This window comes from Epinephelus lanceolatus, chromosome 7 (assembly GCF_041903045.1).
Source record: "Epinephelus lanceolatus isolate andai-2023 chromosome 7, ASM4190304v1, whole genome shotgun sequence".
NCBI classification, from domain to species: domain Eukaryota; kingdom Metazoa; phylum Chordata; class Actinopteri; order Perciformes; family Serranidae; genus Epinephelus; species Epinephelus lanceolatus.
The window spans coordinates 39,204,291-39,230,222 of NC_135740.1; the positions used below are offsets into that span (position 1 = coordinate 39,204,291).

Consider the following 25,932-nt stretch of genomic DNA (forward strand, 5'->3'; position numbering starts at 1 on the left):
ATTAATTCAGAATTATATCAATGTCTAAATTACTAAGTACTATTAAAACCATATCTCTTTCTGCCGCCAGCAGGTGGCGCTTTTTCCTATGATCTCGCTTGTACCCATTCAGTCTATGCCTTTGGACACTTTGGATAAAAGCATCCACATTTGTTTCTATCAGTATGTTTCTGTTATGTTTTCTGTATTGTAACTTTTATGGCTAATTAAATCCTAAGATCACTTAAAGTTATAATGCAGGTGCAGCAATTTCAAGTTAGGTTTCCAGAAACACTTTAGGCTCAGGGGCGTAGCACCAAATTCTTGGCCCTATGCATGAGCCGTCTCTGTGGGACCCTGCTCTTCCTCTCTTGATCGACGTCACTCTCACGCACCTTTACAGTTTGCTGTCTTTTCTTCTTTGGAACCCTGCTTTCCATATTCTGGGGAGACATTATAATGTACATTAGTGCTCCAGCAGCACAGGTAGTCACCCACTTGGCCAGTGATGTAAGGAAGTGATGATGGACCCCAGTGCATGCTATCGTGCATGTATTGTCTTGACACAAATAGAGACTTGACATTGGACAACATCAACACACATATTACATCACCCAACAATTGTCATTACATATCTGACAAAAATATATATATAAAAAAAAACATTAAATTGTTCTTAGCGTTTTATTTTGTGGCTTGTGTAAAAAAAAAAAGCATATAATTTTGCTTTAGATAGCTACTGACTATTTAAAATAAAATAAATATAAAAAAGTAAGCTATGATGTTGATGGGTTTGCCTTTTTGAGGACATATAAAGCAAATGGAACCATTTTTAAATTAGGAGCATTCTTTTTTTTCATATCTCTATTGTGTATATTCAAGGTGACAATTTCAATCACTTGCAAGGGCCTGCTCTCTCTTTGAGCCCCAGTGCAACCACACTGCCTGCACTGTCTATACTTCCATACCCCGCACTTGACTCTAGATGCAATTAAAGACGAACCCTGGGTGGACTAAACCAATTTGCACCCTTGAGGGCTGAGAGCGGTCTCAGATGGTTTCCACTGTTTTTGTGTACAAAGTTTAGTCTTTCGGCCAACTTGTTTTAGATTAGTTATGACACTAATTACTTAGAAATTAAAAAATGGCAAACAAAACCTTTTCATTGCAAGCTTTTCGAGAGCCCTCTCCCAATGGGGTCCCTGGTAATCAGTCCCAATTTTCCTGCCACCATGACACCCCTAATTAAGCTTACAAACAAAGGAATGTGGCTTTTAGATACCTTAAATACATCCTAAAATCTGGGGTAAAATATTGTATTGTTGTTTTCATAGCAATAATGCATAGCTCACCAATTTCTTTTCATGTTACATCATGGTACAAGAGCTAAAATTACCACCACAACCACTCCAAAAATTGAAATGTGTATTTAAATCTGTTGTAAAAGTCATGTCACAGTCAGCTGTTCTGTATCCTAAGAGCTGCTGACCACCACTGTGGCCACCATGTCAGTGGACAAATGAGAGCCCTCTGTGGAGTAATTAAGAGTTGACCATCACCATGTAGTGGCTGCATCACCACCAGGAAGGAATCCTCATTCATATCCGCTAAGAAACATAGATGTTATTCAATGGTATTAGCATGATCAAATTAAATAAAATGGCATATCTTAATTGGAAGTCTGTGACGGGACACAGACTCTGGTCTCCTGCATGAAACTCTGCTGCAGTACACACCTACTCACCACTCTGAGGAAATCCCAGGAGGCCAAACAACATGTGACTTCATATGTCAGGTTCAATGCTTTTGGCCTCCTGGGATTTCCTCAGAGTGGTGGGTAGGTGTGTAAACAACATGTGACTTCATATGTCAGGTTCAATGCTTTTGGCCTCCTGGGCTTTCTATCCTAACCTGACTTCCAAACCTGTACTTTCCCTTTTGCAGTACATGAATCGTAATAAATGGAGCTGTCACATTTGGATGTGATTCCTACAGACACTGGACCGGAACAATTTGCTGTTATCTGTCATAATGGACAGAATCAGGACTGGATCAAGACTGTCAGTGAATCTTGCTGGCTGAGTTATCTGTGTTAGTGTTCTTGTTGGCCACTCTTTCAGGTTTGACACTTCCTGCTGCTTTAAATCTCTCTATATCCTATTTAAGGCTGAGACAAGCCATCCTTACTGACTGGACTGTGGGTGTCGTGGACTTAAGGTGGCCTGACTGCCTGTGGCTCCTGATTGGTTGAGAGATTTGGGCCTTGGTCGAACTGAAAGTAGGGACAACACACACCCCGGCACTACTGACGCTAAGGAGATTTGGCAGTGTGTGTGTGTGTGTGTTTGTGTACAACCAGGCTTACGCACTCTTATGAAAGCCTTTGTATGTGTGTGAATGGGGGTTTGCTCCGTAAAGAGCTTTAACTTTGGACAAAGAACTGAAGGGAATTAATGAAACACCACAAATATGACATTGTTACGGTGAAATGAGACTGATAAGTGTGTGGCGCTGGTGACCAGTCTGGACCAATCAACATCCACCAGGACTCAACATAATCTGGCCTATAAAAGCAGAGATTCACCTGACTTTTTTCTTTTGTTAAGGAAGTTTTATAACCATCCAAGGCTGTGAGAAAGTTATTTATTTAGTTTTTATCTGAGAATAAAATGTGACACTGGAGGCTGGTTTACAGCGTCTTCCTGCAGTGGAAATGAGCACCCGGCTCAGAGCACAAGTGATTTATGAATCAGTCAGAAAATTGCAGCTGCTGGCCACATAGGCGCTGAGTCACACTCATTGATTAACAACGGTATCAACAACTCATACTGTAGTTGTATTACAGTAATTTTGTATTATGACACAGATGAGATCTCAGCTACTATGACTGTGTTCTTTAAAAATGAACATAAAAATGAATTCACACTGTGTTTCTTGTTGTTATTTTTATTCTTTAAGGTTAAATTTAAGGTGTATTTTGGTTTCAGTAGGTCTCACTAAACACCATAAACTGGACTTGATCCTGATTTCCTTCCTCATTAAAGAATTACTGAAATGTGTCCAATCAGGCAGCATTAAAACTGGAATGTCTCAACTCAGCAGGTTTACCTCATTTAAATTAGAGGACTGCTATCAACAGCTACCAGCAGCCAGGACTTCATTATATGATTGCATAAATGCCACATACATAATTTAAAACTTTATTACTCTTTCCCAGTACTCATATGAGGGGGGTCTTATTGTATTAGTGTTGCAAGGATTCTTTTGAAAGTCTATCAAAGGACTAGTGTGTAAGATTTAGGGGGATTTAGAGGCCTTTAGTAGTAAATATTGCACATTGCAACCAGCTGAAACTTCTCCCAGTTAGAATTCCTTCACTGTGCATCATTCAGGAGGTTCTTAGCAGGAGCCAAATTATCCACAGAGGTCTCTTCTTCTCTAAAACAAACAAACAAGGTGATGAAACGGGTAATAACACTAGTGAGGCAATTTCACGCTAAAAACCTTGTTGGAGAAGGGCTACTAGCCTTGCACATGCTAATGTGCTTCACTAACCTAAGATACAAACATTTAAGAGTTTGTTTCTGGGAGCTGACATATCCACAGAGGTCTCTTCCTCTCCAGCACAAATGGATCCTGTGATTTAAACCGGTATAAACACTGAATAAAGCAGTTTCACAATAAAAAAAAGCAGCATTTTCTGATGCTGCTTGACACAGAGGGGCTGCTTACTACCATGGCTGACACAAAAACGCAAATGGCCCTCTCCAGAGCCAGTGTTTGGTTTGTTCCTTTTGGGCTAATGTAGAAAGATGGTGGTGAAACATGGCAATCTCTGTAGACAAGGACCCCCTCCATATGTAGATATAAACAGCTCATTCTAAGGTAACGAAATTACAACAGTTCTTATTTTCAAGAGATTATACATTAAAGAAAACATACTTATTATATTATATTCCAAAACAGACATATTTAAAGTAGATGTCAAAAGTTGTGTGTAATTTTTAAGACCAGTCCTCACAATTTACTTACTCTACATATGTTAAAAGGTCCAGTGTGTAGGGTTTAGGGAGATATATCAGTATAAATAGAATGTAATATAATAAGTATGTTTTCTTGGGTGTATAATCATCTCAAAAGAAGTACCGTTGTGTTTTCATTACCTTAAAATGAGCTGTTTATATCTACACAGATTGGGTCCTTGTACACAGAGTTTGCCATGTTGCACTGCCATTTTTCTACAGTAGCCCAGGACAGACAAACTAAAAACTGGCTCTAGGTGGGGCCACTTGCATTTTCACATTTTCACGTCAGCCACTGTAGTTAGCAGCCCCTCCACAACAAGAGCATTAGAAAACCTCTTTTTTTGTCATGTGAGACTGCTTTATTCAGTGTCTTTAGTGGTTAAAATCACCTGGTCTGTTTGTTTTACAGAAAAAGAGACCTCTGCAGATAATTCAGCTCCTGGTTAAAACCTCCTGAACGTCTGGAACAAGAATAAGGTGAGCACACAGTAGCATGCAGTGGGCTAGGAGCCGGTGTATGACATGCTGCACAGCGTGGGAGAAGCGCTGTTCTGTATGTAAACTGCCTTATTTGGTGTTTTTACTGGTTTAAATCAGCAGGCCCGTTTGTTTTGGAGAGGAAGAGACCTCTGTGGATAATTCAGCTCCCAGTAAAAACCTCCTGAATGATGAATACTGAAAGAATTCTAACCAGGAGAAGTTCAGCTGGTTTAAATCTGCAATCATCACCACTAGATGCCACTAAATCCCCCTAAATCTTACACACTGTTCCTTTAATGTCTCACTTTATTTACTGTACTGTATTTTTGGTTAAATACATTATAGTATGTTGTTTGGATTACTTAAACTTGGTCTTCACATTCTGTAATTAGCAAATACATTTATTTGCAAACCATCATTCTTTTCTTCAGCCACATAATATCTGAAACAATGATATAGGAGCTTAACTGCAGTAAAAAGCTCAGACAGCTACAGCTCCTTACACCCGAGTGACTACAACTGCAGAGTAAAGGAAACATCAATTTGCGAGTCATTTTGTAGTAAAGCCGGAGTGAATACACGTCTGCAAAGACAGCATGAGCCTGAAAGGGGAAGCATGCCAATACTTGAAAGGTGGTTCAGGTGGTATTTTGAATATGTAACGCAACGTCTGGCAGACAGAGATTTGATGAACATAAGGAGAGGGTTGTAAACCACAGAGAGACATCTATAAATACTCACGCAGATTTATCTTGATTTATAGGCCCATGTCTGAGTTATTGTGAGGATATGAAACCAAAATCAGATTTCTATTTACAGCTGTGAGAGTGTTGCAGGTAATAAGCTTGCTGTTCTAATATCATCCTAAGATCACAACAAACTAATGTAGTGTATCTCACTGAAATCACAGAGTTGAAAGAGATCGCATTATAGCGTATTAGTTTATATCTACAACCTAGGCAACAGTTAAAGGTCCAGTGGGTAACTTTTTTTGGCATTCATTACAAAAGGCAGATAAAATAAAAAATATGATGCTCTTCTGCCTCCTCAAAATGTTTCTGCGTAGTGCAACAATAACGAAAACAGCCATCAGAGCCAAGGAGTTTCTAATGTAGCTGTCAATCATGTCAATCACTGCTCCTGAACTGTGGTCAAACTGTCACCTCAAGTGTTTACAGACATATTTTAGTGCACCGTTTAGCTGTTAAACAAGTTTGCACTAGTTGATGGGCAGTATTTTGTTTCAGTTTGTCTATTTCCAAAATGGCAGCTGGGTCACCCTCCCAGTCGCCAGAGGAAAACATTTGACATTATACATTTCTGCAAACCATGCGTACGTTGTACCAAACCTGGGTGGGGTTTTTTCAACACATTGCAACATTTCTTAGCGCTTTTTGCACCCCCAAACCTGGGTGTTTTTCACTGAGAAATCACACCATTCAGTGGCATTTGAGCCACCAGAACTGGGTGTTAATTATCGTCACATTGCTGAATTTCCCAGCACTGTTTCAGATACAGAACCTGGGTGTTTAAAGCAACACTTTGTGGCATTTTCCAGCTGCATTTGAGCCAATGAACCTGGCTGTTTTTTACCAATACATCGCACCATTTCCAAATGACATTTGAGCCATCAAACCTGGGTGTTTTTAGGGGCACATTGCAATGTTTTCTGGCAGCATTTAAGTCACCAAACCTGGGTGTTTTTCATCGGTGCAATGTGGCATTTCCCTTAAGCATTTGAGACACTGAACTTGCATTTTTATTTTACTGTGAAACTGCAATGTTTGAGCCACCAAACTTGGGTGTTATTTACTGACACATCGTAGTGTTTCTTCAGCAGCTTCTGTGCCAACAAAAGTGGGCATCTAAAGCCAAAACCATGATCTTTTCCTTACCATAACCGAATGATTTTTGTACTTACAGCTAGCCACACACTCACCATTTTATTTATTATGATATTTGTGTATGATTATATTATATTTCAATAACTGCACAGCACTTTGGTCAACTGAGGTTGTTTTTAAATGTTCTTTATAAATAAAGTTTGACTTGACTTGACTTGACTTGAGAAATGTTAAGTTTCAACTTATCCTCTACAAAATAATGTACAAATGTCATATATCTGTGTAGACTAAAATATGTTTCTGAAAACATCTGAGGCAACAAATATTTGATCAGCGCTGCCTAGTTTGACTGAAGTTCACAAGCAGTAAGTGACATGATTTACAGCTGATCTCTCTGAAAATGGCCTGTGATTTACCAGAGTCTCATGTCACAGGCTAGATTTGCTAAAGCCTGAAAGCAGGGTGAAGTGGTGGTGCAGAGGTCTAGTGTTCTCTCAGACAATTTGAATTACGATATGCTTAAAGAGTGTTATGGGATTTTTGCTTAATGACACTAAAATTAAACTGCCTAAACCAACTTTAAATGGCTTCATATTTATGGGAAACCCCTGCTGTGAGGACAAGCACTGCTCACACTCAGAATTTTACTCTACTTCACACTGAAAGGTTTCCAAGATATAAATATATATCTGAATGGGCTGAATCACAGGGACATGTGCATGTATAATTATCCACAGGACAATGAACAGTTCAAGGTCCAAGACCTGAAAAACAAATAGCTAATCTAAAATCTTATGATCTAAGAAGAAAAAAAAATAATAAAGTTGAAAATTTTGAACTCTGAAACAATATTGAATACAGTTTTTGAATCCTGGATACTTGAATTTTTCTGAATTTGTGAAACCTAACGCACATATTAAGTTTCTGAGATAGCACATCTGACACTGAGAGAGACCACATGTAATTTTCAAAGTAAAAGTGCTATAAATTCAGTTGCATTTAAATGTCTTAAATCACTTTGAATGAAAACAGTGCAGACACACACTGAGGTCATTTCAGACTTTGCTGCCACCCTGTGGTACAATTCCTGCACAGTGAGGTCATCTCTCATCTCTCGATCTAAAGATCCAATTTGTTTGACATCAGATCCAGTCGTGCAGAAAGACATGGGGGCAGCTGTATGTCTTTATATGAGTCAGCAAACGTCTAATAGTGTCCCATTACTCATTGATCACTGACAGCTGCATTGTAATTCAAGTCCGGATAAGCAGTTCATTTCTCATTAATGAGAGCAGGAGAGCTGTCAACATGTAGCGTTTAATAATTCAGCAGCAGTATTGTATTTTCTAAGATGCATTTAACACATGCTGCGAGCACTAAAAACAACCGCTAACATTGTGTGTAAATCTGACAATAAACAGGGCCACAGCAAAAAACATTTCAGTGTTTAACAAAGTAGCCTAATTATTTCAAACATAGCTACATTGTACATGGACTCATTTGCCTAATATTAAATAGAAATAAATATCTTTTAAGGCAGTGCACTCTAATTGTTGATCATGCAGAGGTATACTGTCATAATTCCAAAATGACAAGTAGGTAATTCACACTAATTCAATCAATAGCAAGCTAAAGTCAGAAAGAATGAACAACTCTGGATCGATAACCTCATCTCACGTGCAGCTCTGTCTGGCAGCCCACAGCGGCTCATCAGTCAGCGCTGCTAAACAAGTCATATCAGCATTAATCATTCCCACCACAGAGGTAGAGTAAAGCCTTCTGGTAGTCCCCAGTTGTGTCCTCCTGCAAAACACAACAGACGTGGAAAGTAAGTACATTTACTCAAGTACTTAGGTACAATTTTAAGGTACTTGTACTCTACTTGAGTGTTTCCATCTTCTGCTATTTCATACTTATACTCCACTGCATTTCAGCTGCCTGTTATCAGACAGAATTGTCGCCTTGAACTCGGTGGATAGACAATTGTTATACTTTTCACTCCACTACACTTATCTGACACCTTTAGTTCAGGGATACTCAACTTTTTCAAAATGAGCCTAGACCAGGAGCCAGTTAATAAACAAAAAAATAAGAATATTTATCAGCACATATAATAAATAAATTGCCTGTTTACAACCTTTCGATGTTTGCCATCCTCACTCATCTTTACCAAGAAGTAAATCCAGTCGCAGCAGGCCTGCACAGGTTAGACCAGGATTCAAGTGATTCTTTCCTGAATCTCTATTTTGATGCCTTTTTATGCATCATAATAGAGCTTTTTTATTTCTTTGGCACCCTATTTACACTCAAAGTACCAAACAATTTCCCAGTGTGAACCCATTTATTTTAATTGCGAATTAGAAAATGGTCGGCGGGCCACCTGGCACCCTATCGCAGGCTAGATTTACCCCACAGGCAGTAAACAGAGTATCACTGCTTTAGTTATTTTGCAGATTCAGATTAATCAACAAATAAATGATGATGTTTTATCATGGATAAAGATAAAACTTTATCTATCCTTTGGTAAAATTCACAAGCTATAGGATATATAGTGCAAAAATAAGCCCACCTTTACCAGTGATGTCATCCGATGATTTGTGGACTCTTGAGTACGGCACTTTGGTTTTTTTGGAGCCAGGAGTGATGCTGTGGAGGAGCGAGGGATGGGTCTGATGTCCACCTGACGGACACTATCTGCAGACAGTCTGTCACTCAAAGCGGCCTGCCCTTAATTATGTGTAACTTTAAAGTGATAGTTCAGATTTTTGGACATGAAGTTGTGTGAAACGCTGACCGTCTGTAGCTCTGATGTGACGGTGTCACTACTCTCAACGAGCCTCCTGCTCTGAGAAATCGCCCGTAGCTTACCAGAGAAAAAGTAGTTCTGAAGATGTACGGGGGACACGTAACCAAAAGGTTTTAAGCTACAAAAAAGTATGCATGTGTTTTGTTAGACTATTTCAATAATTTTAAAACATCCCCACATTACGTCAGACCTTGCTATCAGTTGGGACTATCTTCTGGCCAGTATCACTCCGCCGTGCAGGCCCGCAAGACAGCACGGCAACAGAAATCAATAAAGCCTGATTTATGGTCCTGCGTTGACTCAACGACGTAGCTATGTTGTTGCCGTGACGCTGTCGTGAACCCTTCGAACTTCTCCGTCACTCCGTTTCATCGCGGTGCAATTCACCGCCAGAGCGGTAGGAGGCTGCGTTCCTTTCCTGAGTGGTTGTCATCGTCTCTAGTTGATTCTTTGTTTAGCTTCCGGCTTTTCCGGTCACAGAGAAATGAATGCGGAGCGTGGACAGACGGCTCCGGCCGTATCCGTATCTGTATTGAACGTTGAGCATAATGGCATATATATAATGAGCCTTAATACTGCAACATCTACATCGCAACAGAAAATGTTTAAAGATGGTGGGGATGGCGCAATCTGGAAATACGGAACCGGAAATACGTTGCTACCAAGCAAACCAATCACAGCCCTGCCGGTCTGCGCGGGGTCTGCGTCACCTCAACGTGTAGTTACATTTTTGGGAAGGTGCACGTCAGGCTACGCCGGGGGCTACGGCGAGCCTTCTGCGTAGCCCCGTACCCTACGACGTAGCGACATCGTTGATTCAACGCAGGACCATAAATCAGGCTTAAGACAGTTCATCACCACGCTGTGCAGGTGCGCAGGATAGCAACGGCTAACGAAAACTTCATCGGCTGTTTCCAACAGAGAACCAGTAGACTATTATTAGTGAGGAAGAAGATGTACTAGCCCTATATATACCTACTACTACAGCGCGAACACCGGCTCGGGCTCACGACACACACTCGTCAGCTGCTGTAGGTAAACACAGGAATACCAAAATGGTGCGAACTTGTGATTTCCCCACTTGGTGATGAACTGTCTTATTGATGTCTGTTGCCGTGCTGTCTTGCGGGCCTGCACGGCGGAGTGATACTGGCCAGAAAATAGTCCCAATTGATAGCAAGGTCTGACGTAATGCGGGGATGTTTTAAAATTATTGAAATAGTCTAACAAAACACATGCATACTTTTTTGTAGCTTAAAACCTTTTGGTTACGTGTCCCCCGTACATCTTCAGAACTACTTTTTTTCTGGTAAGCTACGGGCGATTTCTCAGAGCAGGAGGCTCGTTGAGAGTAGTGACACCGTCACATCAGAGCTACAGATGGTCAGCGTTTCACACAACTTCATGTCCAAAAACCTGAACTATCACTTTAAGCCTTAATAAAATGTAAATGGGAGAGTTATAAAAAAATGTACCCCCTGTACAGTTGTCATGACAGGGGAAATTAGCTATAGAGACCGAAACTGTTTTTTGTATTAGGCTGTAAACATGTTTATTTCTGCTGTAAAGTTGGGCATTTTAACATGAGTGTCTATGGGGATTGACTGGCTTCTGGAGCCAGCCTCAAGTGGCCATTTTTGGCACATATGTGTTGGCCTCATTTTTCAGGCCTGGAGAACGCCACTTAGTCTTGCACACGGCCCTTAACATGGAGGCAGCTGAGCCAGTGGCTAGCAGCTAAGAGTGCTAACAGAGTAAACAGTGCTGACAGAGCTAACAGTGATAACCTGGGGGGAACCAGAGGGTGGGTGTTGCGCTTTCACAACGACGCTGTTGCTTGTTATCAGCAGTAATCTCCTTGTAACGCTGTATGAGTGCAGAGCGGTGGCCATTATCTATCCAGTGGGATACACACACCAGGACTCACCTGCACTAACATGCATGTGAGGCTGGCTGATATATTAAAGGAGCAATATGTAAGAAATATAAAGCAAATAGTCATAAAATCCTCCTAATATGTCACAGAGACTAAGGAATAATGTTCATATAACATACTGATCTCACCGACAACAATAGTACAGCCAGAATATTTGCATTTTTAAAAAAAATTTACGGTCCGCAAATCATGTTTATGTTTTGAATTTGTGTTTTGGCCTGTTGCGCCACCCACTGCCGTCTACCAGTCACGCAGTCAGTAGAGTCTCAGCATCAGTTACAGTTACGACTGAGCTACAGCAGCACAGCAAGCAGCATTAGCAGTGTCCCAGTACATAGCATTAGCAGCCGGCTCCTCATGAGCTGTATCCCAGCAGCAGCGTTAGCAGCAGAGAAGCCGGACTTGCTCGAACGGTCCGCTGGAAAACCGAAGATCAAGGACGCGGCGACGCAGCCCTGCCATGGCAGCCGCCCGTGGGCAAACAAATCAGTCTCCAGCGTGCCGCTGTCCAGCAACCTAGAATCTGTAGGGGAGGGGGGCGGACACGATTCGCGGCAGTATTTTGAATTTGAGTGCAGTAACCGTTTTGGCCACATTCTTACATACAGTGCCTTTAATGTTCTGAATGTCATATATAGAACATTTTGTTCTATGGGTTTTTTTTTTACTCACTAAATCATTCTGCATCAACATATCAGAACTTAATCTGAGCTATCAGATGGAAGGCCCTCATTCGGTATCCTCTTATTTATTTTCTATTGTAGATATTTTATTTCAAAATGCCCTAATTGTATTTCCTATTGGTATTTTTTCCAATGACACTTGTATGTCACACTGTCACTTTTCATGCATGTGGGCGGTTATAGCTCAGGTGGTTTGATCACCTGCTCCTCCTCCCCACATGTCGAAGTGTCCTTGAATGAGACACTAAACACCAACACTCTGAATTGTTATTGCCACTTTTGACAGAAGTGTCTGCAAAATGATCGTAATGTGATGTTGTTGTCCTGAATCTCCACGCCCTCGCCCTTCAGCCATCACGTCCCAGCCTCTATTACCAGGAAACAGAGAATGCTACCAAAATTTAGCCAACCAGCTCACATTATTTTGATCCATTTAACTTTATATATAATAGCTAAAGCAACAATACAGCAAATAAACTCTTATACAGTTTACTTACTATGACCAAACGTTGCTATGTGACAAGGTCAGAGTGAGAATGTGTTGTGTTTTTCGGCGAGATATCGTCAGCATTTCCAGCCATGATTGTGCCACCGAATTGTATTTTAAACAGTATTTTAAGTCAAAACATGATCTTTTCCTGATCAAAACAAAGTGTTTTTTGTGCCTAAACCAAACCGCACATTAACCACAGGGTTGATGGAAAGAAAAGAAATGTTAAGTTCAACATGTCCGCCACAAATAATATCTGTGGTTTGCAAAAACGTACAATGCCAAATACTCTTGTATTTTTCAGTTTTTTCAAATTCAGTTCTCATTGACAGTTTGGTTTTTAATATATATATATCCCTTATTATGTCTTTCTTTGACGTTCTCTATTGCTGCTGTAACAACTGAATTTCCCCTCTGGGGATCAATAAAGATTTATATCTACATCACCATATGTATTTATCTATCAGTAACAATGAATGAACAAATAAATCAGCATTATTATGATCATTATCATTATCATAAACGTCTGGGTTTATCAAAATGGCCCATTTTCAAGCAAAGTGTTCATTTCAGTGAAATCATAGCATCTTAATTTAAAGACACCCCAAGTAAAAGACATGCTCTAAACTCTAATGCTGCATTTACAAACAATGTCAGCAGAATGAAAACCCCTTATCCTGAGGGTTCACGCATTATTTTAAAATGGTCCCTACAACTGCTAGCAATATACTTTCGCCATTTAAATACCCCATAGCTGTTAATTAGCAGATGAAACCAGATAAAAACAATGTTTAGGGAATATAAAGGGAATTTTAGGTTCAACTAACCTGTTAATATTTCATTATCATTATTATTACTATCGTTATTATCATCATTATTATTATTATTATCATTATTATTTATGGCTACTGTTATTTTTATCATTATTATATAATAATATTTATTTTTGTATTGTTTTTTCATCCTTTTTTATTATTGTTTCTTTGTCTTCTTTCTCTTTTTAATTATCTGAATTTTATGCAGTCTTGTGTGTGCCCCGTTCATCTTGGTCAAAACTATATGACATGAAGCTCATGAGAAGAGAGGTTTCTTTCTCTTAGCTTGCTGTAACAGGAAGTATCTGGCAACTGTGCTAATGAACCTGAAGGGTCAGATTGGCTGAAGGGCGAGGATGCAGGAATCAGTAAAAACTGAATCCAAATGTCCAGACTCCACTTGCAGACTCGCAGACTTTGTGGGCGCATTCCCGGGAAGTCTGGGAGTGCTGAGAGCTGTCCAAATCCACAATTCATCCAGTCCACAAGGGGCCTCGAGTGCACTATGTGAAGACTTCCAGAGAGTTTGTTTGGGGTGCAGACTTCACGAGACTTCACTGATTTAATAACAAAAAATTCATTACAATATGGACGTGGCATTGTAGCTTTTTTCAGTTGCCAAGCAACATGGGTAAAGCAATTATGGTAAACACTTCTTGAACCCTGTAGGCCAGAGATAATATTCAACCACATCATGATATAGAAATATGTAGAGGTAAAGGCTATAGAGAGCTGATCAGACTGCATTTTATTACTGCAGTCTACCCTATGCAGCCTGGTGAAAGCATCCTGATGACGTGAGCTCAACAGTCTCAGTGCCGCCCCGAACACTTTCTACAAATCAAAATCCAATCAAGAATCTGCACCATGGTTGACTACATAAGCTGTCAATCAGGGACTGTGTTGCAGTTGATGAAATGCAGGCCACAGCTTACAGAGCAGTAATGGCGGCCCATGAAGCAACCACCACTAATTCTGATGTTAGTAGAGTAACAGAACAAGACTACACGCTCACAGAGTGTCTTGGAGGAACAGATGCTTTCACTGTTCTTTCGACTGGATTTAGCAAAAGCTTGATTTATCCACTGGCTCCACTGATGATGATGAAGTGTTTTGTTAAGTTGATTGGCTGAAGGAGTTTGTCAAAGCGAGTACTCCAGCCCACTGAAAGTTTGGGGTGGCTCTGAGTCCAGATTGATACAGAGAGTGAAACAGAATCTTGAGCTCACGTCATCAGGATGGTCTTACCAGGCTATACTCTATAGACCCTTTTATGTCTGACATCACAATGGTGTCAGTTTGTTAGCTGCAGGCAAAACACATCTCTCCCCCACAGGGCTGTAGGCTACATAGGTGTCTTAACATGTCGTCTTGTGTTATTGGGAGCCAGAATAGAAGGAGTCATGGCGCAACAAACAAAGACAACTATGGTTAAATGTGATAAGACCAAAGGAGTGGACGGAGGCCATCATCAAAAATGCTGACATGTGCAGCACACACTTCATATCAGATCAGGGGAAAAGTATTTCCTGTTGTAGGGATGAATAACGTTATGTGTATTAAGGGTTATCACATCCACCTCATCAGAAACTGGGGAGGGATTAAGAGGAATACTGGATTTCTCTGGAACGCTAACCTTTTAGCGTATTAGCCAACGTTAGCTTCCATAGCAAAACAAACTGGAGGAAACCGTTCAAGTCTCGTCCTCCTTTGTGAGATTGGCATAGTAATCAACCACAGCTTCCTGTGACATCATCCATCCACTGAGTGAGAGCATACGGGTCGGCCAGTCTGGTCCTGTTGGTCAGTGTTTACTTATTCAAGTAACACTCGCGGTCCTGGAGAGTGAGTGACCTGACATGGTGTGTTTGTAAACTCAGTCTGACGCTCTACACTGAAATGAGAGTCCTGTTCGTCGAAGAAATGGAGCATTATATTTCCCAGACAGAGTGCCCAGAGTGTGCTCTGCCACTCTGAGAGTGTGGTGCTCTGCATAACCGAATGGTACATTACGACAGAGCTCTGAATTCACAAACGGTCCAGTTGACCTATGGCTAAGTCCTGCCCTCAAACACGATGAGCCAGTCACAGTGTGTATAGCCATTCCCATACACTCGGACATTCTCTGCCTGGATGTTCATTGAAATGCATTACAGGAAGTCAGTTTTGTTCAGTTTTATGAGCTTTTTCGGAGATTTGAAGTTTAAAAATGGTCAAACTTCAACTTAGCTTCATTAACTTATCTGTAATGGCAGAGATAACAAAGGTTGGCAAACGTTATGCTGAATGATTCAGTGTAAATACTGTAGCACCAAACTAACGGAGAGACACTCTTGGTAAAGATGGTAAAAAGGCTGTTATCCTTTTCTCATATTCTGAGCCAAAAACCTTAACTTCAGTGGCACTTTGATGCACCAAACTTTCAGCAACGAGATGTGGTTCACAAACGTACACTGTGACCTGTAAATTTTGGCTTGTAATTTAAGCTTTTCATCGACCTTCTCAGCAATAAAATGATGAATATATCCCTCCAATATGTAGTTTAGGCCCTTTTGGTTACTTCTCAATGACATCTGATCGTTATGTCCCCAAAAATCATCAATTGCCTCCTGCGAAATGCCGTGTACTGTGACACCTGCCATAGCGCCGGTCACTGAATGCTGATAGTTTGTCCAAGTGAGTGGAGGGGGGCGTGGCTTAGCCATAGGTCAGTTTGTGCCGGAGTGTGCTCTGACACTGGGAATGAGTATTTCTGAATGCACTGATCACATAATCTTCCTCAATTATCTAAAACAAGCCAACAGAACTTGCTGGCTAGCACTACCTGATGTCTGTGGAGATTTGCCAAATATACAGGCTAAGAAAACTGGCCCACAAACAACAAAAGATCCTCCTATGTAAGTAATACCCAATTCATTTAGTCGTAGTCTAGTCCTGTATTTCAATGTGTGTAGCCTCTGTATTATAGAGAAATGTATGAGTATAATTTTGTTCAGTCACACAAAGAGCCTAAATGACAGCAGCGATCACCTTGTTCATGACTGTGGCTGTGGCTTGAACGTTTCGACGGCAACAAGTGAAACAGATTTGAATACTGTCTATAAGCAGATAACAGTCTCTGCCCTCACAAACTGTATGCGATGACAATGATCACGTCGCAGTACGTATGACTGAAGCCAGCGAGGGCTCAGTCTGCAACTTCAGATGGTGGACATCTGGGTTCAGCCTGTTTTCAAAGCAGACATTTTGTTTCATGCTGCGTTCACATCATGAGGGATGCAAAGTCGAGGCAGCATTGACACTTAAACCTGTTCAGTAAATCCATAATAAATATGGGTTAAATACCTTAAATGACACACTTAGGCTGAAATCGCTCTTTGAAGCACTTTAGTGGCTTTGTAATTTATGTAAATGCTACTCACAAGTCAGACACCACCTCCTATATGAACAAGAACACGGCGTCGTCACAGCAGGAAGAGCACAGGTGAAACTAATAACATTAATTATGGCTCAGGCTCATTTCAAAGAGCCAGTAAGCCATGACAGTTAGCCATCACACACAATACACGCACCATGGAAGTGCAATATAACCAGAGTGCAGCCATAATTAAAGTTATTAGTTACACCTGTGACTGACGGGTGAAAATATCAGCTGTGAGAGTCGTTTATTAGCATGAAAAGTCATAAAAAGTGATATGAAATAGTGTCACTGGGAAAAATACCACTATGAAATATGAATACTTTTGATAAAAGAAGCAATTTGAAGTAATAATTGCAATAAAAAAACTGTAAAAGATACATATTAAATGATATATTAAAGGTTATTTCATAATGTCTAATTTATCCATTCAGTACTGGCCATTGCTGAAGGAGGATGGCAATAACTCTCACTGCAGGAACATCTGGCCCCGGGAGAATAGATTAATTCACTTTGGCTCGAGTGAAAAGCAGAGAGGCATCATCTCAGTCTCATCACGCTGAACAAGGCATTTAAAGTAAATCACTAATCTCCACCCCATCACGGCACCGACATGAATGGTGTATAAGCAGCATGAACGTAATACACCCAGCTGGTGTTTTAAAGCATGCAGCGGGATAGATGAGCATGTTTTAGAGCATCAGCGGGGCAAAACGATGACAAGTATGACATCATGTCTTACATCAATACATTCATTTTCTTCTGGAGGGTTATATTCAGCACGTGTCATGAAGAAACAGAAACACTGAGTGGTTTGTCTGAGTGAGCAGTACCTGGATGGTGGTGTAAAGAGACGCTCCATACTTCTTTTTGAAGCTGGCTCTGATGTCCAACATGTCCACCTCGCTCCTCGACACCATTATTCTCATCAGGGTGTCATCATCAGTTCCAGCACGCTAAACATGGAAGTAAATCAGCGGCTGGGGTTAACAATCTATGAAATTACATTTTCTCACAGCTTTATAGTCCACAAAAGTGTCAAACATCTTCCTTTTCACTTCTCTCAGGTGCTGCAGTTATATCTATCACTCAGACCCGTGGACATAACGTCAGACATATTTCATACAGCACAGTGCTACTGTAAGACAGGTGATTAGTTTAATTGATTAAGGAGATGTTGCAACTTGAAAATCTGCACTTCCAAAACTCAACCAGCTTTATTTTCAGCGAATAGTTATTTAAGGAGCATTGCAGTGATTTCAAAAGTTTTAGCCACACTGAAAAATCATGTACTTTACATTTTTGATAATGACTTTTTAATGCATGCTATACAGATTCAGATTTGTGGTTGTATTTTTACGACCATTCCAGGCAGCCGTTGGCTTCATTTCTGTATGATATGAAAATCAATTTGTAGACTCATGAAATTTTCTTGAGATGTGTGCAGTAAGGAATCACAGTCAACCACAGACTGTATATAAAGATGGGCAACATTACAGCTCCCCAAAATTGAAGCCACAACATCTTGATCGCCCCCTGGTGGCTGGCTGCAGTATATGTCATTGACCCCGCCCCCTCAGTGTTAACAGATGGGGCATGGACCAAAGTAAAACATCAAAGTACACGTCAGATACTTTAAACTAAGGTTGTGATAACCAAAATAGGGTCACTAGCCTCTTGTCCATCAGTAGATGAATGCTTCCTTCTGCACTGTGATATGGTTAGCAGATGTAGTTCGGCAGAAAGAAAATAGTTCCTACAAGAAACTGCCTACAACAAAGTCTGTGGATTATCTTAAGTAACCCGGTCATGATTTCTGGAGAGAGACATTGCTGTTGAGTTTTTCAAATGCATTTTATTGGCGCTTTGAGCACCACAAGCTGAGTGTCATCTAGTTATATTATATTGGAGAGAAGGCAGACATCTTTACAGCCGATATCTTTAACACTAAGCAACTCGCACCGCAACAATCTAGATTAATAAATAGCACTACAGGTAAGAGAAAAATATGTATTTTTGATTTGGAGTGAACTGTCCCTTTAAGCCTTGGAGAAACGCACATTTATCGGATATGAAGAACAGTGTGATACTGTGGGACGATGACACCTACCCTCATAGATCTGTACAGACCTTCAGCGAAAAACTCGGGGACACTTCTGACACATTTCACTGTGGAGCAAAAAGGCAAAGTCAGGGTTCAGTGTGAAATTGAATTTCTGCCATGTTAATATTTCGTCATTGTACTGGCACCAATTTCTGCTGCCAAGTGTTATCTTCTCCTTTATAACATGTATTTTAGAGAAAAAAATAGAGAGAGTCTCATTAAAGTATCATCCTAATAAATCTCATGCCTTACCAACGGCCACCAGTAAGTTCTCCAGATTTCCAGTGGTCTCTCCTTTAACGCTCTCCTCGATATCAGAGCCAGAGATCTTCTTGTAGGCATCGAACACTGCAGGGAACAAAACAACCACAAAACATAAAAAACAATATCACTTTTTGAATGCGTAGTTTTTAATTTTTTATTGTCTACATGATTTTTATAAGGGGTGTGACATATCATCTCATGATAATACTAATTTTTGATATCATATGAAAAAATTCATAGTGATAAGGGCAATATTTCAACTTGTCGACATGTTGACGTCATACTGTTACCCACGGCAACAACAAGCATGGCTGAAAGCGAAATTATTACCGACTCTGCGGTGGTTCCAAAAAGAGGAGCAGCTTCAGCAGTGTGGAATAAACTGTGGCGTCCTGAATGTTTTATGAACAGCCCTGGACTTCTCAGACTCTTTTAGTGACTTACCGCTCAGAGGGAACTCAGTCAGCAGCTCCTCTGGCAGCAGCACAGCGCCCACCCCTAATTTTTTACTGTTTTCTTTTTTTTTTGCATTGTATTTTATATTCAGTAATCTACAGTATTGTACTGAATCCACTCTATTAGAACGGAGTACACCCAGTTGAGAATAGTCACACTGCAGCTATTCAGCCATTTACACCCACTTGTTATCGATCTCACTGCATGCTGTGATTTCCCAGTACTAATCACGTTGTAGCGCTGGGGTCAGAGGGTGATATGGCAAAAATGTCATGGTTAGGGCTAGGACTAGTCAATCTTGGATGTTCTCTGGGATTTAAGTGGTAAATCTATGAGAAAAAGGTGCTGCCAGAAAGTCAGGTGATGTAGTATCAAGAGTGACAGAGTCCATGGAGAGAGTAAGATGAGTGGGGCTGTAGGTTAAGCCCATGACTTTTACATAGAAGACTGGGGTTTGAGACCTGTGTCAGTCAGTGCTGGCTGAATAATTTTAGACTTAACTGATTTATTATTTCAGTTAGGATGTATAAACCTGCTGAATGCACACTGTGTACATAAACTTTAGCTTAATAGCTGAACAGACTCGTTCATGTTGATGTCATATTTCAATGTTGCTTGGACGCCCAGGAATTTACACGTGGGTGTAAACAGCACTGTTGGTCATGAACACCTGGGTGCTGACAGCATCTGCCTTATCATAATCACTCAAAAGAAAAATCATCACATTTTCATTTAACATTTTGATGATTAGACACATATTAAACGCTTAAGTGTAAACCGAAATGAACTACAAGTGAATTTTGAGTTGTTTGGATGTTGCTGCCACAACTTAATCTAAAGTGTCTTCACCACAAGTGTCCCATATAATGAATGGATGAATAAAACAAGCATGTGTATATGGGGCTTATTGCAGTGACCTATTAATGTCTCAAACATGCCATCCCACCTTACTTTATACAAGCTCCCCTGAGTTTAGACCCAGGGACGGGACATCACAGTAAATTGAGGTCATCGCCATGTTCCTGAACCACCGTGAGATGTATACTTCATGACCAAGTGACTGGCAGGAGAGTTGTTGAAGTGAATGCAAAAGAGATGGAGGTTGTTTGTTTCAGCAGTCTCAACAGTCTTTGTTCATGTTTTCCTGACAAGCAACATCCTGTGGTCGGGAGAGGAGTCGGCCTTTTCTCTAAGTAACAAAGGCAGCAGTATCATGATGTGGTTATACTGTGGTAAATTATTTCAAAGAGGAGGTCAGGTTGGATGATTGGGTCTGCAAACTAGAGACTATTTACATCCCATCTCATACCACTGGCCAATATTAGTTTCACTTAACTATCACAGGAAACTCTTTAAAAAAAAGCCTTTCATTTATATTAGCCCAATGTTTTGTTTTGTTTTTAAATATGTCGTCTTTGGTTTATTTTATTGTTCCACAGCCCAGTCACCAGAAGAAAATGGCATTGTTTCTGCAAACCAGATATGTTACATTTGTACGTTTCATATGTACTAGGTTTTGACCAGGGGCGATTGCTCTGAGACAACAAGGGAGGCTGAACTTCCCCTAAAATTTCATAGAAGAAATTGTCAAATATGCACTATTGAATTTACATTAAAATAAGAATTTACATTGCCATTAAACGTGTGCTAGGATGAGTTTAACATCATGACTATGATGTTCAAACATCACCTGTTTATCACCAGTTTTCAAACGCGACCTCCCTGTCATACATTCTCATGTCAGCACAGCGGACGCGGAGCCTCCAAACATTCCTATGAGACAGCGCTGAGCAGGTTTTTTTCATGCAGCAAAGCAAGACGGTCATTGGATAAATGTGACAAAATCGTCACTTCCAGGGAGGCTCAGCTTCCCTGGGACCTAATGGAGCGGTAGGCGTGAGAGGATACTCGGTGTCTGCATCGGTGTCTGCATGATGATTGGAGGAATTGTCTAAAAGGCTGAACCCCTTTGTGACTGACAGCGCTTTGGAAATACACACCGGCACCGTTGCATTTCGAGCTCAGTCTCATGCAGATACAGTATTTGTGAGTGCCGCCCGGAGTTCCTTATTTCCATAACCGATATAGCTCATTTTGACCATTTGTCCAGTACAGTTCAGCTGTTTAATCCCATCTGAAAATCTTTGAGGTGTGTTTTGCTGTGGTTCTATGGCATGAGTGTGGTTGAAAAACAGCTTCAATTAAATGTTCCTTTTATAAGTTACTGCCTCCCTACAATATGACAAATTTTATGATGTAAACTTAAAGTGAGCTTCCCCTGTTTGAAAGACCAGCAGCTGCCACTGTTTTGACCTAGTCTTGTTTAACAAGAGTTAGGGACATTTCCAGCTGTGTTTGTTGCGACAAAAACGGGTATTTTAAGCCTAAATATGATCTTTTCCCAACAAAACCAGGTGGTTTTTGGGCTTAAAACTAACCACATGTGAACCACAGAGTTGTCACAACATAAACTTGACACATAAAGAAACATAAAGTTTGAACATACCTGTTACATAATAAGTTGCATAGTAAGTATTTATTTTATTCAGTTTCTCCCATGGTATTATCTGTCTGTGGCCATTAATCTGTATAACTCCTCCCCCTTCTGTAGGGAGTTGAAACTACAGACACTGACAGCAATATTCACCTACATTAGGGGCACTATTACTTATTATGATGCACTTTACTACTTTTCAATATCTTGTGCAATATTATTCTTTAATATCATGTGCAATACTACTTCCCATTGTTTTATCATGTTCAATATAACATTCATTATCAGGCGCAGTCTGTTTTTTCCACCATTTTAGTTTATTTTTAGTAAGTCCTGAACTTACTGTACTCCTGCTGTTACTCTTTTAGGCACTGGTTTTGCTTTTGCTCCTTGAGAACGCTTTATATCTTGTATATTTGTCCAGATATTTTATACTGTATTGTTTTTAAAACTGGGCCCAGAGTGTGACCCTGACCCGGGAAACCCACTGGTTGCTCTGGTTGTGAATGTTAAATTGTGGTTACTGTACTCACTGTTACTGTAATTTGATGCATTCTCTGGCACACGAATTTCCTTTGGGATAGATAAAGTTCTATTGAATTGAATAGAATTGAATTATATTGAATTGTAAACATGTTGATAAATGGTTAACAGTATTTGTATCGCACCTTTCTAGTCTTTCTAGTCTTCTGACCACTCATACATCTTTTAAAAATTCACATGCACTCACACACCGACAGCTAAGCTATCGGGGGCAGTTTGGGGTTCAGTATGTTGCCCGAGGATACTCCAACTATAAGAGCCGCGGACTGAACCACTGATCTTCTGATCAGTGGACTACCCACTCTACCTCCTGAGCCTCAGCCACCCCTAAGGTGTTATAACTTTGCTTTGAAAGAAACAATATGAATGAAGTATATTATCATGGTTTGAGTTGCATAATCGTAGCCACACAGATGCCAGATCAGAGGTGTTACAGGTACTTCTGGAAGACACTAGAAAAATAAATTTTGTTGTTAAGTTTTATGAGGACTTGTTGATTCAGAAGGACAGTAAATTCATATGAAGTCCTTCTATCAGCCACTAGTTGCCGACTCTTGTCTGCGATCACGTTCCCTTTCATTTTAGCTTCATCTAACCCATCAACTGCCCTGTTTCTCCCTGCTCAAGTCCAGCTGCTTAAATTTTTTAGTGAGTTGTGTGTTCAGTCTGACTCACTAACCAGCTTAAACAAGCCTCTGTTGCAGCCAGACATTTTTGCCCTCAAGACTGCCGCCAAGCTCGTGGTTGTTGTTTATCACGCTTTAATAAACTCTACAAACTCTGGTGCTCTCACTTTTCTTGGCAAGTTTTGCGTTGTTAACTTTGGACAACAACTACTTTTTTCCCCTTTCATGTAAAAGAAATGTACTGAATTCCAGGATGTACAAAGTTGTTGGAGTTGAACATTTCCTTAAACAGAAAGTGAGCCTTTAAATGCCATCCTAATCATTTAGGTAAAATAAAGAACATAGCTATGCTGTTGCAGCTTTTGATATTCCTCTCTTCAGCAGGTGACTGACAAATTACACATGATAACATTTAAATAAGCTGGCACAAACAAACTCACCCTTTCTGAGATGCTCTGCGCTCCTGTTGCCAAGAATTGTGATGAATTTTTCCTCATCTGTGCCAAACTTGCCCTCACCAGCAGCATACAAGTCCTGTAATAGCAAACACACTTGGACTTGTCACACTCACACATACTCACACACAGAGCAAACCTTGTGTAGACGTGACTTACAGAGGCAGAGCAGGACTGACAACACTGATGTAGGACCTTGTACTGAGCCAAAACAACACAGGAAACTTTTGTTTGTCTCCATTTGTCTTTGTTATTAGAGAGAAATTCTGTATTTCAGGTCCTTTCACCTGCAGCTCTGTGGAAGTTTTTTCTCTCCTGTTGTTCAGGTGATGAAGCTTTAATTCACTCAAATGATAAATTTGCAATCTGTCATGAGTCCTACTTTTGATACTTGAATTATATTTTGCTAATAATTCTTGTACTACCTATTTGTAGTCTTTTTGTGGTACTTTAAGACTGTGGTATTTTTTACTTTTATTTAAAGGTATACTGTGCAAGATTTTCCTAAAAACCTTTGTGCAGACTCAAACAAATACAATCATCACTTGACCCACTAGGTGTGTGGCAGTGTATTTATTTGCCCTCTGCGCTGGCGAAAGCTGCAGCAGGAGGCATTACGTTGTCAAGTCATCCGCTCGTACATCCCATTCTTGTGAACGCATTATCTCAAGAACATCTTGAAGGAGTTTCTTCAAATGTGGCACAAATGTCCACTCGGAATCAAAAATGAATGATGATGATTAGCTTTTGGTGGTCAAGGTCAAAGTCACTGTGATCTCATTCTTGTGAAGGTGATATTTTAATAAGACCTTGCGGGAATTTCTTCAAATGCGGCACAAACATCCACTTTGAGTCAAGGATGATTTGATTAGCATTTGGTGATCAAAGGTCAAAGACAATGTGACCTTCTCCGTCAAATTACAGTGAACGCAGTGTCTCCAGAACATCTTTAGGGAATTTCTTCAAATGTGGCACAAACACATCCTCTGAACTGATTAGAATTTGGTGGTCAAAGGTCAAGGTCACTGTGAACTTGCGTCCATCCCACATCGTCTCAAGAAGGCCTTGACGAATTTGAACAAATTTGGCACAAATATCAGCTTGGACTGACGAAGGAACTGATTAAAGTTTGGTGGTCGAAAGTCAAGGTAAATGTGTGCTCACGAAACATGTTTTTGTTTTGGCCATAACTCAGGAATTCATACGCTAATTATGACAACATTTCACATAAATGTCTAACAGGATAAAATGTTGAAGTGATGATGTTTAATAACCAAAAGGTCAAAGGTCAACTTCAGTTTGACACTATAATGTTCTGCAAAAACATTTTTCTGGCCATTATTCAACATCATAACTCAGGAACAGAAGGGGAGACATTTGGTCAGACACTGAATTGGTGACTCTAATCTTGGGTGTCCACCTTGAAACTGTGCTAATTGTATAGATCTTCAGTGCGTGAAGTATCCATGTTAGCACAGACATGGATGTAAATTGCAACTGCAACTTAACATGTTGACGGAGGCATACAACCACAAGGCAGAAATTCTAGTTTTCTTCTTATGTTGCTGTGTTTAGGACAGTCCTGAGCACAGCACGCAGGTGAAGTTGGAACTTTATTCAAATGCAGCGACCAGGTAGTAGCATGAAAATCATGGACATGGTACCGAGAAAATGCAACAGCTAATGCAGCATTGGCTTCAACCTTAGTGTCGCTGGTGATACAGTTTACAAACAGCTGTAAATTCCTCCATAGCATACCTTTAAGTAAAGGATCTGAGAATGTTCCACTACTGTTTATAAGAAAACAGTTTAACACTTAGACAGAAGTGTTGTCACAAGTCACGCAGGACTTGTATCTTGACAATTGTACATTCAGATACATGTAGGATTACTTTATCATTATTAGATCCCAATTCACAGCTCAATATCAATTATTATTAGTTATCTACAGGAAACAAGATGCTCCATTCCCAAAGGTTAATATCCTTTAATTAACTTATCTTATTGGCTGTTCTTTCTTGGCCTTTAGCTCCACTGCTCACAAATATGATCACATCTTTAACATCCTGACATTTGAAAAACAATTAGGTGAAATATGCTCTGTACCACAGAAACCATCCACAGGACTTTTGCTGTGATTTTTTAAAACTACTTTATGTTGAATTTTATTACCACTGAACTTTTATCACATTAATTTCTTTTAGTTGTAAACAGTGAAACCACAGCTGTTTCAAAAGGTCTCAAGGTTATATTTTTTTTTACATTTGCGCCACCAGCTCATTCTTTTAAATGGGGGGGTTATGTGACGGACTATTTCTCAACTGGGAGCAGTTGCCAGGCAACCAGCAGTACTCAGATGAGAATACAACAGTGTAAAATACTCTGTTACAAGTTAAAGTCACAAGTTCAAGTCCTTTACTTAAGTAAAAGTACAAATGTATCAAAGGGACAGTTCACCCCGCAATCAAAGGTACATATTTTTCCTCATACATCTGGTGGCATTTATCAATCTAG

General features: G+C 40.2%; 1 protein-coding gene across 1 annotated transcript in view; it reads right to left on the reverse strand.

Moving 5' to 3' along the window:
- Nucleotides 1-7,625: 7,625 nt before the first annotated feature.
- The window catches only part of anxa5a (annexin A5a), a 44,949-nt gene continuing 26,642 nt past the window's right edge, over nt 7,626-25,932 (reverse strand). Inside the window, exons 9-13 of the mRNA XM_033633581.2 lie at nt 23,404-23,497; nt 18,833-18,928; nt 18,587-18,645; nt 17,310-17,432; nt 7,626-8,131 (exon numbers count right to left, since the gene is read on the reverse strand). Of these exons, the coding sequence (XP_033489472.1) occupies nt 8,072-8,131; nt 17,310-17,432; nt 18,587-18,645; nt 18,833-18,928; nt 23,404-23,497 (432 nt within the window). The 3' untranslated portion in view covers nt 7,626-8,071. The remainder of the gene's footprint in view (nt 8,132-17,309; nt 17,433-18,586; nt 18,646-18,832; nt 18,929-23,403; nt 23,498-25,932) is intronic.